Below are 19,719 nucleotides of genomic sequence, written 5' to 3'. Positions count from 1 at the left end.
ATTTCCATATTGCATAGCTGCCAACCTCAAGATAAAAAAAATAGGAGCACTTAAGGGGAAAAATGGGAGCAATGAGGGTTAAAATAGGAGCACCAAATCGTGGCCTGTGCTAAACCTTCCTTCTGTATCGTAAGCTTCTATCTAAGCACTATTACAATGCGTTTCTGAATTTTCATGTTAGATTTTCAACAAAACTACAACCAAGTTCAAAATACAATTATTTTACATTGAAAAAGCATCATTACGTAGGTACATATTGAAAAGTAAAAAAAACATGATTACTGTTTGATTTAATAAAACTGCAACCCTTTAAAATAGTCTTTTATACATATCCGACATCTATTGAAAATGCATTGCATAAGAACATATCGAAGATTTAAAAAATAATAATAATAAAAAAAAACCATAATTACTTCTTATACTTGGAAGTAAAGCAACTTCATAGTACAGGTCAAGACTCGGAAATCTTCTAAGTGGCCAGTGGCCACTAGATTCCAAAAACTTAGTGGCCACCACTGTCGGTAAGTTTTGAAACACAAACTGGAGGGGGGATGGGGCAGTTATTACAACTTTCATTTAAAAAATAGATGAATATGACTTCGCACATTCTTAAATAAAGTTATTCAATACTTTTTTTGAACATGGAAAATTAAAGTTAAAATAGGTTTCTGATTTATTTTAAAAAAATAAATAAATAAATAGAGAAGTCAGCAGAAACCTTCATTTTAGATGAAATAGTTTCAGCTTATAACAAAGCCTCCGAGGCAAAAAGGATCAAATACAGATAAAATTTCCCTTTCAAAAAAAAAAAAAAAAAACTAACTTTTTGCCTTTTGTTATTTTTAATAGTTTGCATTGAGACAAACAACCAATTCTGTTTTCGGAAATTTAGGCTATTAATAGACTTGTCTACTTCCATCTTGCAAATGACCAAACATGGTAACAATGCGAAAAATTTAAGATGATAGATTTTTGAATTTGTTGCATTAAAAGTAATTATAAATAATTAATAATCCTTAAAAAACTACAATTTAGATGAAATCGACAGTTTTTAGCACATTAGCGTCTAAACCAATGAGGATAAAATAATATTCTGAAGAAAAAAAATTTGCATTTTTCAAGAAAAAAATTATGAATTTTCCAAAAAAAAAGAAGCCCATTTTGCATTATTTTCAATAGTTTGCATTGCAATAAACATCTAATTCCGATTTTGAAAACTTGGCCACTTTAAGAGTCTTGTGTACTTAAATCTCGCAAATGACCAAATATGGCGACTAAGTCAAAAATTCAGATATAAAATTTTGAATTTATTGCATGAAAATATCTTTAAAATAAAAAATCCCCATGAAACTACAATTTAATTGAAAATTTTTAGCACACCCGTGTCCAAAGCAATTGGGTTAAGATGAAACTTTGAATAGTATAATTGTCTTCATTTCTCAATAAAATTATTTAAAATAACCAAAAAAAAAAAAAAAAAAACATTTTGTAGCATATTTTGCTTATTTTCACTAGTTTGCAGTTAAAAGAAACCCCAATTTTGCTTTGTCTTTGAAAACGAAAGCACTTAGGCATCGCCTACTTCCATCTTATGAATGACCAAACATGGCGGCTACGTTTTGCACGTAGCTGAAATGCTCGATGAAAAAACGATGTTCTCCGATCGATCGACGCTCCACTCAGTGTTGATCCTGATACTAATGCTTCCAGAGCATCAAATTGCCTCCTCTTTTGTTGAGTTTGTGCACAATTCCTACCTTCCACTTCTTTTTCCTTAGAAATCGAAAAGTGTACAAGCAAAGTCAAGAAAACGGAGTTTTTTGGAATAAATCGGATTTTCGGAGTACGCAATAAAAATCGGAGAAACTCCGGGAAAAACGGAGCACTTGGCAGCTATGAATTGAAGAAAGTACATTAGCATTTTATGTAAAAGTTTCTGAGGAACAGAATTTTCGAAACGAATAGGAGAAAAAAAAAGTACAGTACAAAAATTCAACTGATGCATAACGAAGGTATTTCTAAATCACTGATACATAATTGTAAGTTAAACCAAATCAATATTTATGTACTTTTGATTCGACCTCTTAAAAATCAACATACAAATAAATGATACACAAGTGACATACAAGTCAGAAATTACTATATGAGCCCAACACTACAAATTTTTGAAGGGGATAAAAGGTGTACATACTAAACGTATTTTTTTTTCAGTGTATGCATGAAGATTCAAAAATTTTTTGAAAAATATACACTTGTAAAAATATTTACAAACAAAACATTAAATTATTTTAAGGGGACCCCCAGATAAGATCTATCTTTGCGATTTCAAATTCTATATTTTACTATCTTTATATACTCTTTTCTCACAAACTATGAAAATGAAATCCCATTAGAATGAACTTCAGGGACCATAAATTTAGTTTTTAGTAACAGGAATTTCATAGTAATAAAATTTGAGCAATATAAAGCCTATTAAAATGGATCTTATTTATTTAGCAGAAAGATATTTTGTTGTATTGGTATTTGCTATAATATGATTTTACTGTAATAATATTAAGGCAAAATTTTTGTGTCATTCAGATGGTAGTCTTCTGTACTTAAATCCGCTTACAACAGCTTAAATCCCTTTTCAATCCAAAAATTTTCTCCAAACTAAATTTTTACTCTAAATGTCTTTGCTGTCTGGTATTTTCAGCACAATTTTCCGAAACATGGAATGTATGTGCAATCTCAAAATCCTTGAGTAGTACAAATATTCAGTGTTATGTCACAAATAAATAATTTAAACAATTAAAAAAAAAAAATTGGATACATTTTCAGAAAGGAAGCATGAACTCCAAAATACTTCATTTTGTGAAAAACACTTATAAAGATAAAGAATGCATTTTATGAAAATGAAATACTTAAATTGCAGTATACTTTCCTAGCAGTAAAAATCATATCTTAAATCGGGATTAATAAAAATGAAAGTGGAAAGAAAGAGTTAATTTATTCTCATATGTGTTGAAAACAAATATGGAACTGCAGATTGTTCAGTGTTGGGGAATTTTAAAAAACAAGAACAATCTGAAGTTACAAATAAATAACATAAATGTCCCACAAGCATTCCAGACATGTACTTCAAGGTTTAAAAAAAATGTCTATTTCATTGCCCCCCTCCCCCCCCCCAAAAAAAAAAAGAAAAAAAAGGGACTTTCAATATGCCTATATTTATATAGGCGATACTATTTCAAACAAATCTAAAGAAGTTCTTCTGCCCTTATATAGAAGTTTGGTAAGACCTCATTTGTAGTATGCTGTTCAGTTTTGGTCTCCTTAAATGGACTTTTTCATTTAGACTATGATTCCAGGCTTAGAAAGCTAAAAATGTACAGTCTTGAGCAAAGAAGAGACCGAGGGGACATGATTCAGTTGTTTAAATTTATTAAAATGAAAGATGTTACGGGGTTGAAGTTTAGCACTGAAAACAGGACAAGGGGTCATTGTTTTAACTTATTTAAATCTCAGGCTAACATGGATATTAGGAAAAATTATTATTATAGCAGGGTAGTGGAACCTTGGAACAGCTTACCGGAAGACGGAAGAGGTGGTAATGAGCACAGGAGTAAATAGTTTTAAGAGGGCCATTTATCTTCACTTGTAAATTGACTAGGACCAGTCTAGCTGGAACCAAAGCCTATTGCTGGTCATCACTTTTGTATTTGTATTTGTAAATATAAGCTCAACGTTTTGCATTGAAAGTGTCCTTTGCAACCACAAACATGTGTTGGTGATTCACTTTTGTATTTGTATATATAAGCTCAACGTTTTGCATTGAAAGTGTCCTTTGCAACCACAAACATGTGTTGGTGATTCAATTTGCTGTTTGCATGATTTTACATTATGTACTACTTACAGGATAAAAGGCAAACAATTATTTACATTTTTAAGCGTTTCATTAAAAACAATACAGTAGTCCCTGATTATATCATGTCTTGATATATTGCTCATTCGGATATATCGCTCCTTTCTTCAGTCTCCCAAAAGTATTAAAACCTAAAAAGAAAAACCTCGCTTAAAGCTTGAAACCATTCATAAAAACATATGGTATTACTCAGAAAAGGTTTTTTCTTCTTTATTTTGTCAATGAACGAAACGAAGATGCATCTATTCCTCTGAATTCGCAGCAGCAACTCCTGCATTCCAAATGTACATATGCAGTACATTTCAGTTTAAGATATTGTTTGGAAATTACTTGACGTTTTCTTTTGTATTGATACTAAGACCTTTACAATGAGCGAGCGACAGCAGGAAGTTGTCATACTGGTCCAAGTAGAAGAGAACATACTTCCTCTCTGACTACCTGTTAGCACAGAAAAGATTTGTGCTTGGTTGCACAAATCAGGATATATTTTTCTAACCTTGTTATTTCCGGCATGCCGGAAACAACCAGTCAAAGATTATAGAAAACCTGGCGAACCCTAAATTTTGTGGCGGTCAGCTGATGCAAGATAATCTAGTAATTTTTATTTCTTTGATTTATTAATCAGATTATCCTTGAGAGCAAACAGATTTTTTTTTGTTACATTTTTAATGCTTAAGTGCATATTAAAAATGGAAAAGATCGCACAAGCTAGCACAAACTTACCATAATGATAAGGACTTAGTTGACTTCAAGGCATATTTGTCCACTTCTGAAGAAGGGTTATTCGAACCATCTGTCTCACTCACCGACAAGCCAGACATGCCTCTCAAGGCAGACGGATCTTCGATGCGACTGCGTAGCCATCTCAAGAGTTGAACTGTTCCTCTCTAAATGAAGAAGGGAAAACCAAGGATTTATCTTCAAGCATTTCTAACAGTAAAACAAATACAGTTCTTCATGAAAGTTACACATAACTATTTATGAACCTATTAACTGCATTTTGTATTAATCAGCACATGAAAATTAGGGAACTATTCATGAAAAAATGGCTGAAACATATCCAGAAAATGGCTAGAAAAATCCTGAAATGCATTCAAACCAAAATACGAGACGGGTTTAATCACTATTCCGTATTGGGCTTATTTGACACTTCTAGCAAGCATTCGGCAGGCCGAGCCGCTTGAAATCCGAAAAGCTAATAACTTACTAATGGTTACTTAAGTTGTAAAATTGATGCCTACATAAATAGTTAACAATATAATATATAAACAGAATATATATTGTATTTAACTTATACTTTAATTAGGTTGTGTTTTAATAATAAACACCTGATTATATATATATTCCATGGATGAAAATTAATAATTAAGGAATGAAACATTATAATTTAATTAAAAAATCCTTCACACATTGTTTCAAAAAAGTTAAGAGTTACAGGTTGAAAAAATAATTTGTAGTTAAATTTTTTTAAATTATGCCATAAGAAGAAGTTTATCAACATTTTCTTACATATTTTCCACCAGTAAGTGAACATGCAAGCCAACATAATCAACATCTATCCAAATCTTGTTTTACTTCCAATAATTTATTTGGTGCTTTTTTGTCTACATTTTCCATCTCAATTTAGGAATTCTTTTTATTTCTGAAAAGCATATTTCATGCCATTTCAAAAAAATTCACATGATGTCTTATTAGCATAGGTTTCAAAACTAAAAAATTAACTAAAAAAAATAAAGAAAGAAAAAAAAACGTAAAAAAGTTTAACTTTTTCTTTAAACACTAACAATATTATAAAAGGATCAATTTGACAAAGTCTTCAAAAATGATTAATTTTAAGGAAGAACATTGTATTTTACAGTAAAACTTCCACTGAAACATCATTTTAAATTTTTGGCAGTTAATTTTGCCTTCAAAAAGTGAAAAATTTTCCCTTTTTTTTCAATGGGGCGAAGTGAAAAATAAAATATTTTTCTAATAGAATATTTTATATTAGAATGTAAAAAATATTTTTGATCAAATGAATTGAAAAATAAAAGGTTGAATGAATAAAGAAAAGATAAAGAAATAATAAATGAATGATTAAATTACTAATTAATCAATAAATATGGAGAAAAACAAATGAATGTGTAAAAAAGTGAAGAGGAAATAAGCCAACAAATGAATGAAAAAGTGAATTGTTCTAGGAAGGAATGTAAATGAATTAATTAATAAACAAATACGTAAGTAATTTTGTAAATGAGTGAGTAAGTAAACCAAATAAAGTTTGGTTTGCTTCACTTTGCCCCACATATACTTTGTCTAAATGAAAAAAATATTTAAAATACAAATAAGCTTACTTTCAACTAAATAAATATTGCACCGAATATTAGAAGGCCTCAATATTTAAAATGTTAATAACAAGAACTTAATTATTTTGTAATAACAAAAGTACTTTTTGACTTACAACAAAATATTACATCAATTTTTAAAAATTGCCTGTACAATCATATGCTTTAATCTTTGGCGATATTTCTTTTTCCTGGCTGGAATCGACTCAGGGTTTGCCGATATATATATATATCAGTCGATATATATCATGATATATATCATGACATATATCTGATATTTATTTTGAAAACATCACCACATTTTGATATTTTCAATATTTATTTTTTCAACTACGGTATTTTCAATATAAAAAGTTGTTTAATCATAGTTATATTGTTTATTTATTATTAAAAATAACTGAAAAGTTATGTACTATATTTTTATGATGTATTAATACATCATTAATATAACCAAGTAACATAATATTCCAGGCCCGTGTCCAGCTTTTCATAAAGGGAGGGGTTTTAATCTTACCAGTAGGGGGGGGAGAATTCAACCCCCTTACAGCTTTTAGTTTTACGACAAATTGCCGATCCCAGTATGGCGTTTATTCACATGTAAGGACTGCTGTATTCTTGAAGGATACCTCTAGCTGTACAAGTTACCAAAGTATTCCTTCGTTTCACAGATTCGATTTAATCAAACTTTGCTTGCTTCTTTTTAATTAAATCTGTTTACTATGTAGTATATTGCAATGAGTATTAAAACTCTTCACAAATTCTTTTATAATGTAGAATGTATATCAGGTTGTTATGTTCTGAAATAAAGCTTAATAAACTAAACAAGAAAGAGCTCTTTGCAGATGCAAATTACATAGCCAAGCACAATCACTAATGCATCTTCATAGATGTAACATATGCCAAATTCACCATAAGCTCCTTACAATAAGCAATATTCTTTCTTTGCATTGATAGATCATTCAGCGGTTCGTCCGCCATACTTTTTCCGAAATATTACAGAGAGAAAATTAAAATAAAATAAAAATGCTGAACACAAACTTTCTCATTAAAGTAAATTTAAGTCAAATATACATTTTTTTCATTTTGCTTATTTTTTCCCCGAGGGAGGGGTTTAACCCCTAAAACCCTCCCCTTGGACACGGCGCTGTAATATTCCTATTTTGCTTGTATTTTATATTCATATTAAAAGTGTCCAGTCAAATATTGAACATTGCTGAGAAAAAAGAAAATGCCTTATGACTGTGCACCGACTAATGTATATATTTTATTTCTGAATCATACAACTATAAAAGTAGCTAACAGAAGAAAAGTGAGTAAAACAGCAAATGCTATTTGGAAGACTTTAGTTTGTGCTAATTGAAAATATCGGATATATATCAAAATATCCAATATATATCAATATAGTATCGGATATTTTCGATATTTTTGAAAATATCATGATATTTTTGAACCCTGTACTACATAGTTAAAATATTTCCAGATTGGTGGCGCTAAAAGCAGAGTAAATACTTGACCATTTAACTTTACCCCGCTATTTCACTTTGCCCCACATTCCCTAATTATTCAGCCACCAATACTCAGCATTTGACCTAATTTTTGGCTGAATATTCAGTATTTGGTTAATCAGTACTACCATTATTTATTTATTGCATCTCCAATACATAGCACAGCTAGAAATGAGTTTTGTGCTATCATTTCAAGTGAACAATCAATTTAATCACACATACTTAGAATTTTTCTTTTAAAATACAGTAACTCCTTGTTATATTGCGCTTGTCGGGAGACAACAAAAAAGCCAGATATATCTGAAAACACAATACAACAAAGGTCAGAAAAAGTAACAATTCAATTAACATAAAAATTAAAGGTATGTGCATCTACAGAAATTTTAGTTAATATCACATGAGCACGATTTTTTTAATTAAGAAAAAAATAACAACCAATTTTCTCTTAACCCTCTCGGCACCCTGAGCCTCATATGAGGCCCCTACTTCTTACCTCATTTTTCAGGCAAGTAAATACGTAATTCTTTTTTTTTTTCGTCAGTGACTTTACTTATTCATATAGATCACATATGAGGCTCCTAAATGGTTTCAGAAATCGTTCTTAGATGGTAGCATAGAGTTTTATTCCTCATAGTATTGATTTCAAGCTCTGCTGTCGATGAAGATCAACTAAATCAGGATATTAGCTGCTGTGCAACATTTTCAATGGTAAGTAAATATTTTTTTTTGTTTTAAAACCTTCCAATATTATGAGCATACCATTTAATTAGTTCTAAACCAAGTATTTTTTGTTAAAATGGAGTAAACGTAACGAGTCTCATATGAGGCTTAACGTTACTTACGGTTGCATTTGTGTGGCTTACATAGCAACTGTTCTGTGCTAGCCTTAGAAGAATAATATGTGTTATAGACGAGTATTATTGTGTTAAATCGGTCATACTTTGAGATTGTGAATCAAAATTTATGAAAAACTTAATTTTTAAATGCATAAAAAAAATTAATTTTATGTGTTTTTATAGACAAATGGATGAAGATGTTAATGCTGTACCTGGTATATCCAAGGACACTAATCAGAGAATCACACCAGTAAGAAATAGGTAAATGTTGAACCAGATTGTTATTATTAGAATTTTTGATAGAAGCATTATATATAATATAACCATTAGTTTCGCTTTTTGATCACATTTACTTTATAATTAATTCTTCAAATTTTCAGTAATTCAGCCTTCATTTCAGTATTTTTCATCAAACAATTAAGATTTGAAAAAAGTAAATAAAAATCAATTGAAAAATTAGGTTCAGAATTCTAGCTTTTTGGTCATTTTGGCAGTTTTGTAATATGTGTTTCTATGAATTTTCTAAACAAGGTTCCCTATCTCTTTCAGAAAAAAGGCTGCTACACAAGAAGAAATAAATCAAATACTCTTCGGAAGTGACTCTAAAGATGATTTACTATCGGATTCAGAAGATGAACTTTGGTTACCAGAAACCCAAAAGGTTTCAGAAGCATCGGAGAAGGTTACAGATGAGAGCGAAGAAGAAGACACTGATGATAAAATCAGAAGTACAACTACTCTATCTGTAATACTAGCAATTCCAAACAAAAGTCGCAAAGTTTTGTGGTTTGCCGAGAAAGATAATGCTTTGAAGGAGAAAATTCATGACTTTACAGGGAAGAAAAGAGTGAAAGTACAAGCAGCAGTCGAGCTGAGAAAGGATGGTAGCAACCATTACCCTGCAAAAACAGATAAAAAACGAAAAACGAAACCGGATCAGGCTCATCAGTTTTCACGCCGCGGATTGAATGGCGATCCTTGCGGGTTGCTTGCTGGGCGGCCTCCAACTACATCGACGGGGTTCGAGATCCGGAAATGCAGAAAGCTCTACGGATGGCGGATGTCAAAGACCTGAATTCTGCTGTTGTGTATGCGATGAAGTTGGAGGCCACCCAGCAAGCAACCCGCAAGGATCGCCATTCAATCCGCAGCGTGAAAACTGATGAGCCTGATCTGGTTTCGTCACGCTTTGCTGAACTGGAAAAGCAAATAAAAGAAATTGCAGGAACCCTCAAAAGGATTTCGGCTCCCAAGGACCAAAATCGACAACCACTTAAGTGCTGGAAATGTGGCGGCGAGGGTCACTTGCGAAGAAACTGTGAAGCTCGCCAAGAAACCGGAGGTAAAAACGCCTCTCCCTCTCACATCCAGAAAAGGTATCTGCGGTCAAGAGTTGGAGTCGTCCCGAAAACATCCATCAGCTGCGAAGTTTCCTGGGGCTCTGCACGTACTACAGGAAGTTTGTAAAGGGTTTTTCCAACATTGCACGACCTTTGCATAAGCTGATGGAGAGCAAGCAAAAGTTTGAATGGTCCAAAGAATGCGAAGATGCATTTCTACGACTGAAGGAGGCTTTAACATCAACGCCTATCCTCGCCTATCCTCAGCCTGAAAAATCCTTCATCCTGGACACTGATGCGAGCAACGAGGGCATCAGAGCTGTTTTATCCCAAGAAATTGACGGAAATGAACATGTCATCGCTTACTGGAGCAAATGCTTATCAAAGTCGGAGCGAAATTACTGCGTCACCAGAAAGGAGTTCCTGGCCATAGTGAAAGCTGTAGAACACTTCCATCATTACCTCTACGGCCGAAAATTTCTGCTTCGGACAGATCATGCCTCATCAACTTGGCTTTGAACTTCAAAAATCCGGAAGGCCAGATAGCCAGATGGATACAGCGGCTCCAGGAATATGACATGGAGATCAAGCATCGAAAAGGGTTATCTCACGGTAATGCTGACGCTTTATCAAGGAGACCCTGTCCTGAGAACTGCCACTATTGTTCCCGAATCGAGAAACAGTATGGAACGACTAGCCCTACCGCCTATCAGGTGACAGTGACTCCAATATCATCAGAACCTGATCCATGGAGTGACGACCAAGTTCGAAAAGATCAACTTGAAGACCCCGACATAAAACCAATTTTGGAGTTCATGGAAAGTGACAGTCGGCGACCTAGCTGGCAGGACGTTTCCATCTTCAGTCCTGCAACAAAAAGATACTGGGCTTTATGGAACTCGCTCCATTTACGGAACGGCGTGCTACACCGAAAATGGGAATCTAGCGACGGCAAAACATCTAGGTGGCAGTTACTGCTTCCCCGATCAAGGATTCCAGATGTTTTGAAAGAAATACATAGTAGTGCGACTGGAGGACATTTTGGTGTCTTGAAAACCCTCAATAAAGTTCGGGAGCGCTTCTTCTGGAGCAAGGCGAAGGATGACGTGGAGAAGTGGTGCCATTCTTGTGACGCCTGTGCTGCTCGTAAAGGACCGAAGAAGAGAAGCAGAGGGAAGCTACATCTGTACAACGTTGGAGCTCCTTTCGAACGAATTGGGATCGACATCCTGGGTCCTCTACCAAGAACTGCTGATGGGAACAAATACATTCTTGTTTCCATCGACTACTTCACCAAATGGCCGGAAGCATATCCCATTCCAGATCAAGAGGCTACCACCGTAGCAGAGACTCTAGTCCAACATTGGATCTTCGAGATACGGAACACCTTTGCAGATTCATTCCGATCAAGGGAGGAATTTCATCTCTGCTGTGTTTAAGGGCCTATGTCAAATTCTCGGAATTGAGAAAACTAGGACAACACCACTACACCCACAATCGGATGGCATGGTGGAGAGATTTAACCACACAATCCTGAATAATCTCTCACTTATGGTCTCCAGAAATCAACAGGATTGGAGCAAGAAGTTACCTTTGTTCCTGCTGGCCTACCGCAGTGTTGTCCACGAGACTACCGGATATGCCCCATCCCAGATGCTCTTCGGACGAGAGCTTCGGCTACCTTGTGATCTCGTCTTCGGTCGTCCTCCGGATGCGCCTGCATCGCCTGAGGAGTACATCCAGGATCTCCAGGCCCGGTTGGAAGACGTTCATAACTTCGCACGAGAGCGAATCAACATCGCGGCGGAGAAGATGAAGACCCGATACGACACAAGGTCTACTGGACATGAATTCAACGAAGGCGACAAGGTTTGGTTATGGAATCCCATCCGACGGAAAGGTCTTTCACCCAAATTGCAGTCGCATTGGGATGGACCCTACAAAGTCCTTAACCGACTGAATGATGTCGTAGTGAGGATCCAAAAATCACCTAATGCAAAACCTAGGGTTGTACATTATGATCGGTTAGCCCCATACTATGGCCATAGTTCATGAGTATTACGTAAACAACCATGGTTGATAACATAAAAGTTGTAGATAATTTTTGCTTTTAATGTTTAGTAATATTTCTTGTTATTATTGTGTTTTCTGTATCTGTTAGTTATTAATTAATGTGTATATTTGTAAACTTGTGATAGAAGTTTGGCACCCTTTCTGGGGATTGTACTGGCCGGGACGTGCAGTCCTTAGGAAGGGGGCAATGTTACAAATTCTGTAAATAATAATTATTGTAGTAACGTAACCTGTAAATAGTTTCCCGTAATGAATATACAACCCCTTTTCATTCGGCTGAAGTATACGACCCCCTATTTCCTTTTCTTTTCATTGATAAAATCTGATAACGGTCTACGCATTTCGAGAAGCAGTAAGAATGTTCTGGAAACTTCTTCGATGTTTATAAAAGCGTCCTGCATGATAAAAAGGGAGTTTCGATTGAGAATTTGTTCTGAGAGTGTATTAGCTCTGTTTATTGCAAGGCATTTTGCTGTGTTGTTTTCGTATTTGGAAGTAAATACGTGTGTAAACGTTGAGTTTACGGTGCTGTGTGATAATTGCTTAATTGCTGATGAATAATTTAGCAGTTGTTAACGATTTCTCCTGTACATAGTGTAAATAAAGCTCCTGTGTTTTTATCAAGAACTGTGTCTTCATTTCAAGAAAGTGGAAGTCGCGCCGGATCCGTTACAATATTCTGCTGCTGAGAGGGTTAAATGAAATAAGAAATTTTTAAAATATTTTATTATTTTATGGTATAATAAGAATTGAAAGTTGCAACTTAAACTGCAACGAATTAAGTATAGGGAAAATGTGTCAATTTCGTTCATTGATTAAAAAATCACAATTCTTTTTCTGCGAAAGATAAAAAATTTTTCCTGAAATGTCAAACGTAAAAGCAACATTAAAAAAAAAAACATATATAATTTTTCAGGAGACAAAGGAAAAGCACGATATAGCCGAACGAGCAATATAACAAGGTAAGATGTAACGAGGGGTTACTGTATCACTTTAAAAGAATGAAAAAAATATAAAAGAATAACTATGAATATTTTTTAAAATTATGATAAGGTGTTGTTATTGAAGAAAAATTAATTATAAACAATGACACTCACTTGAATGATATCTCTTCTGATGCTTCTCATTGGATTTCCCTCAATGGCTAAAAACTTCAAGTGAGGTAATGTCCCCAGAGTGTAAGGCAAACTGAAAGGAAAAAAAAAAGTTTTTTTTAAAAAAAGAAGAAAGGTTTATGGAAGAAGCATAACAAGTTGCAGAGTTGGGAACCTTTGTTTAGTGACTTCAACAGCACCGACTTAAAATGTTGAGTTTCTGAGGTTTTTCAAGGGCAACAAAAGAGGTACAAAAATTATAGCTCATTAATACAAAGAAAAAACTACAAGGTAAAATTATTAATTTACAAGTTTTATAGCCTGGCTTTGCACGGTCTACCTCAAGATAAAAGTTATGTATGAAAAATGAAATGAAAGGAGGGCTCAACCGAACCAAGCACAGCGACCAGAGGTCTATTGTACTAGTCCCCAAACAGAAGTCTTAAAACAGACCAGTAGCTGAAGCAGAATTCAGCAAACACCTAATAAGAACGTCATGAATCTTGCATGGTTCAATTAAATTATGATCACGATGTTCAAACCTATAGGTAGAAAACACTTTACAATCACACAGGGTATGAGTAATAGTTTCCTCCTTAAAGAGGTAACCTCTGCAAATCAGCCTTGGATCATTACTGACACCCATTATAGCAAGGTGCCACATTAAGCTGTAAAGTTCATTAAGAAGACCAAAAACCTTCCTAATACTATTTTTGTTAAGAAGCCTACTGCATTTTCGGCATGTGATTCTCAGGCAGAATCAGGTCTGTCCTCCTAAGAAAGACAAGCTGAATATGTTCAATGTCATTGCGAGATAACCTCTCCGACGGGAAGGTTTCTCTCACAACAGCGATCTTAAACATATGCACTGCTTGAGCATAGGACAGTGGTTGACCAGTCCTTACTCTTTAAGATGCAGCAGTTTGTGCAGGGGAAGGAGTTGAAACCTCCAACTGATAGCGTTTGGTTTCTCCTACCTTTTTGGGAATGGCTGACCCAGTGTCTTTTGCCTTTTGTAACAGCCTCCCCTCTCCTGCCTGCACCTGTTGCATTTTTATGCATGAATGAGTACCCCCTGGCCCCCTACTGCAGTGTCTTTGGGTTGCAGAAATGCCCCGTCACCAGTCAGTGGGTTGCAGAAATGCCCTCTCACTAGTCGGTGGGTTACAGACCTGCACTCTTCACCTCCTCCAGCAGCAAGGTTGCTGGTTCTGTTCTTCAAGCCAATATCCAGCTCCAAAGGAGCTGGAACTGGGCGGTGGTAAAAGGTCGACACGCGCACAACCACCTTGTACGAGTGCAAGAAAAATTACAAAGAGGTTTCGCCCGGTTCCTCGAGGGGACCTTTTACACATCATACAACCCAGATGCCATCCATCCATCAGCACGGTGCCTCATACCTTAGATTGGGTATCCATTTTAATCACCTTTTACGACACGCATGGACTACGTTAGGACTATTCTGCTCCGGTCACCACACGGAGAAAATTATGTAAGATGAAACAGTTCAACAGTCAGGATAAAAATAAAAGAAAAAACATACTGCGGAACTTCCTATCAGAATAATGAAAGACACTTCCTAAAAATCCCCCTAAAATTTGGACTTAGTACCAAAAACTTTAACTCAAATGAGAACACCAAGACTTATGCCGTTGAAATATGCCCTAAGGGATCTCCAATTTTATGTTGTCTGTTTAGTACGTTATCTATCCCGCTTCTGGCATCGTTTACTGCAGGTATGTGAAAATTGCTATACTGATTACGTTAAAATATTCCGTATTATGCGTTACACTTTTTCAAAAAATCTGCTTAATACATTTTTCTACAAACAGATCAAAGTCCTTTTTATCTACAAGATTTATACAACCTTTTTCATTTTTCTTTTTTCCCCATGATAATTTGTATAGTATCGCTATTTGAAGGCACTCTGACATTATTTTTGTTCTGTCTTAATGTCCTTTGGACAACCGGACGAAATCCTCTCATAGACGATCTTTCTTTACAGCCATTGACGACAAGAGCTGCTGGCGCTCTCCTTGAAAATCTTCCGACAGGCACGGATAATGCATGTACCCTCTCATCACACCACAACTTACTTTGATATCAGATTTAGTACTCGCTTCTGATGATGGCGATGAAGACGACTAAGTGATGGAGGATGACCCAACACACATGATCAAGCGATATTTTCGAATTCCAACCCAAGTAGCAAAAACCCTTTAAATACTTCATAAATGTCTTAAAATGGATGTCACATCATTAACAACCATTTTACAACGCTTATATGACAAAGTGTGCTACATGGGAATAAAGAGGCAAACTTTTAACCAACCAAACCAAGAAAACTAGAGAAAAATTATTAGTATAGAATGTGCTATTGATGAAATAATAAGTATCGTTTAACAGATTTTAGAGGCATTTGAAAAAATGAGGGTTTTAAGAAACTCTTTATGTAATGGCAGATCCAAAAGTTCAAAAAAAAAAAAAAAAAAAAAATCGCAACAAGTGGTTAGAGAACATTTTTAACTCAGTTATTTTGGGAAACTTTCATTTTGAGTCGCCATTTTATCCAAGATATTGAATTTAGTGAGAACAAGATGGCATTGCACTTAACGTTTCTCTCGGCGCTACGCTGAAAGGTTGCATGGGGAAATGCAGTGAATCGGCTGGAAGCTGGAAGCTGCGTTCTTGTTTTCATAAAAAATAAAACTTTTGGATAAAGTTGAGACTCAAAATGAAAATTGTTCTCTGGCCACTTGTGATTTTTTTTTTTTTTTTTTTTTTTGAATTTTCAGGTCTGCCATTGCGCAAAGAGTTCCTTAAAAACCCTCATTTTTTCAAATGCCTCTAAAATCTGGTAAACAAAAAAGTGGAAGCTCTCTTTTTCAGGGAACGTAGTGCTCAGTGGCATTAATAAACTGTATAAAAATAAAAAATTTTAAAATTGGCATTTTTGAGAAAAATTACAAAACTTATTTTAAACTTTTTTTTTCAAAAGACTGTGGAAAAAAACTAAAGCACATATTTCAAAATGTTGCATATGCTTTTAAACAAGAAAAAACATTCTTTTAAATAAAACAAACCGCAACAAAATTGTTCTGCTGTTCCTGAGATAATTTTAAAATTTGGATGAAAATCCCAAGTGAGAATTCATGACAGAACCGCCAGCTTTGGCGGCCCGTATCTCAGCCCAAGAATTTTTTTGGGCACAACAAAAAAAAATTGTATTTCATGATTTTTTATGAATTTTAACATATGTTAAATTCAAAAAAATCTGAGACCATCATGTTACACCCCTTATTGAATTGACATGGATTCGACCTGCTATATTTCCATTGCGTATAGCTCGAAACAAGAAAGTTGCAAAAAATTAGACCCTTCCCTGCCCCCAATCGGATTCAAAGCGATTGATTTATATAAGAATCATTTTACTTTTTCCTTCCTTTCAACAAGTTCATACGGTTCCTTCCTAAGGAAAAACTACTACAGTGAATTCCCATTATGACGAATTCCAGGGGCAGATGAAAACTTTCGTTGTACTAGAATCGTCCTACACATTTTTTTTTAAATAAAAGTGTTAATTTTGCCAATTTGCACTCAAAAAAATCAAATCTGACATTTGCTGTTACTAACGATCTAAAATATAAGTAAGTATAATATTTGTTCTGAAAAAACAAAGAGAAAAATACATCTTCACAGAAAACGTCAATTTGTACAAGAGATTTGGTCACAGAAGACATTTTAAATTTTTAAATGTTTTTTGAAATATAAGGGTCATTCCATGCGAAATGAGCAAAATTCGCAAAAAAGTGGTGGCCGCATGGAAACAGATTTTTATGAAATTTGGTCCTTTTATGCCTATATGAAAATATCTAAAATATTTTTGCTTAAAATCTTTTATTTAAATAGTTACATGCGATTGAAAATTGGTCAAATTGAACAGCATTCTCATAAATGCTAAATGTTGCACTTTTGAAGGCTTGTATCTTATTAACTACTTAATGAAAACATAAAAGTTATATAATGTTCACTGGAAACATGCTAAAAAGAATATGTAACTGTTGCTGTGTGTTTGTGTACCCTTTATAGATTACAGGCCCTCAAAAATCGAAAAAATGACAAAAATGACATTTTTAGACCCCTGTAAACCAAAAAGGGATGGAATTAAAAATAAAATTTCCCGCTCAATTGAATATTCCATTCAAGTACTATACATGTTATATATGTTGTTTTGTAAAAAAGATACAGGTCTTTGAAACAGAGCAATTTTGCTAGTCAATTTACACACTAAAACAGAAATAAAAAGTGTGAAAACTTCATTGCACCTTCTTAAATTACGCATATTGTGTCCTATATAATATATTATACTGAAAAAACATATTCTAATTTTCAAAATAATTATTTCAATTTGATAATATTTGAACATGAATGAGTAGTTTATACTGTATGGAACCTGTATGAATTGACCCTTATGTGAAATTACGAGAATTCAAAGAACTAGATAAACAACTAAATGATACAAAAGCAAGTAAAACTAACATTTATTTCAATTACAGGGTGGCGACAGGAACTGTAAAACAAAGTTCCCTGACTTTTCCCTGATTAAGTTCACCAAATTTCCCTGATTTACGTTACCAATGATAATGGTTTCCTTTCTTTGCTCCACTTGAAATTCATTGTATATTTGTATAAAATGCAGTATTTTAAACGTTTCAAGTTGTGTAAAGTTGTTTAACTAATGATATATTTTAAAAAGATGCTACTTTTTTAATAAAATGGTTTATAAAAAACATATCAAGTCAATTGTTTGGAAAAAAAACCCTACAAAACAGTATATTAAATTTTTCTACATGGAAAGATTATAGAAAATTTTTAAAAAAAGAAAAAAAATACTTTACTTCCAGTGGTTTACTTCTAGAAACCACGTAGCATAAGAATTTTAAGAAACTATTAAAATTACTCTTAAAAACATATGTGTATTTATGATAGAACTAAAAAGTAATTGAAATTATTTTGAACTAAGTTTTCAAACATTATAATAATTGTTGCAAGAATAACAAGTAATAGTGAAAGAACAGAAGTAATGCAGTTATTCTTATATAACTAATTGACATATTTATGCAAAACAGATGAAACCGTTTGACATCCATTCATAGGGAGCTTTTCTCTAATCAAGAACATAGGTTTTAATGAATGAATACAGCATTTTAACAACAAAAAAAATTAAGATATTTGCTTAAGTACACAAGTTAACTCTATTTCAAATGATTTCAGTATGTAACAAAAAAAAATCTTAGATTGCTTTTGTAACAAACAACTTTGAAAAGCAAGAAAAATAAAGAGAAAAAAAGCAGAAAAATTAAGAGTACTTAATTTTGTCAAGAAAAAAAAATTTTTTTTTCTTCATAAAATCAATTTTCCCTGATTTTTTTGTTATTTTTTCAAAATTCCCTGATATTTCCCTGACTTTTCCCTCATTAATAAAGTTCCCTGACTTTTCCCTGATCTCCCTGATTTCCCTGATCTGTCGCCACCCTGAATTAAAAGAATGTACATTTCAGCGTGTACTTCATAAACATGCTTTTGAGGAAATGAAACACGAAAGAAATGGTTAGTTTTCTAAACTTACAAACTGAAAAGAAGTAACTAATGAAATTTTACCTTAGTTCAAGTTACTCTAGTAACAAAAATACGCTGATACCAGTGATTAAAATTTAGTAGCATCTAAAAGACACTTCAATTTGTTACGTAAAAAAAATTGAGTAAATTTAAAGCATTCCCTCATCTTCAAAAAAACATCTAAAATAGCGAAAAAAAATGAAATTTTTGGAAATTTTTGATTTTTTAAAGTAAAATTTCGTCATTAAAAAATTCATAAACAGTTACTAAATTAGAGCAGATAGTTATAGATAGTTTTTCAATCTGAATCATTTTTACTGTTATTTTTTCATTAAAAGAGCTAGAAGAGTGATTTGAAATCTGAAGTAAATTGGCAAAATTTCAATCTTTGTTAATATCTCAGATTCAAAAAAAGATTCGAATAAATTTTACTTTGCTCTTTCTCCATAGAGATTTGTTTATAGAATACGGAAATATTTATTTTTTAAGTGTACGTTTATAACTTATGGAGTTATTGATTCACAAACTGGCAGCAGTGAACTCTGAAAATTTAGGCTTAGCATAAGCATCAACTTCTAATTTCAATAACAAAGCAACAAACAGTTTTTAAACTTCCATACTTTACATTCCTTCATAGATATGCATGGTTTACCTAAATAAAAATTTTCATTGAAATCTGTGACAGCTGATTTGCTCATTTCGCATGGAATGACCCATAAAAGATTCTAATTTGTGAATACTACTTAAATGACCACATAAAAAGTTGAAAACTTGCTGACCCCCATGCAAATTCACAACGTGCCTCACATTTGGTGGACAGAAATCGGCTGCACTAGGCTTTTGTTGTCAGACATCAAGTTACACTTCAGCATGAACGGATTTGCACCTTGAACGGCTCTGTTTTGAAAGTACTAACGAAGTTTTCATATTACGACCTGCAAAAGTCGTTTTTTAGTTTCCGAATGCAGCATTAAGAGAAAATATTCTAACTGACGAATATGAGAAACATATTTTGCTGTAA

The 19,719-nt window shown here is 33.6% G+C and overlaps 1 protein-coding gene across 1 annotated transcript in view; it reads right to left on the bottom strand.

Annotated features, from left to right (window-relative positions):
* The window catches only part of LOC129229847 (leucine-rich repeat-containing protein 40-like), a 70,355-nt gene that overhangs the window by 12,331 nt on the left and 38,305 nt on the right, over positions 1–19,719 (bottom strand). Inside the window, 2 exon segments of the mRNA XM_054864222.1 lie at positions 4,628–4,791; positions 13,083–13,173. Coding sequence (XP_054720197.1) covers positions 4,628–4,791; positions 13,083–13,173 — 255 coding nt within the window.

Source organism: Uloborus diversus, chromosome 9, assembly GCF_026930045.1.
Source record: "Uloborus diversus isolate 005 chromosome 9, Udiv.v.3.1, whole genome shotgun sequence".
Taxonomy (NCBI): domain Eukaryota; kingdom Metazoa; phylum Arthropoda; class Arachnida; order Araneae; family Uloboridae; genus Uloborus; species Uloborus diversus.
This window is presented reverse-complemented; position numbering and strand designations above follow the sequence as displayed.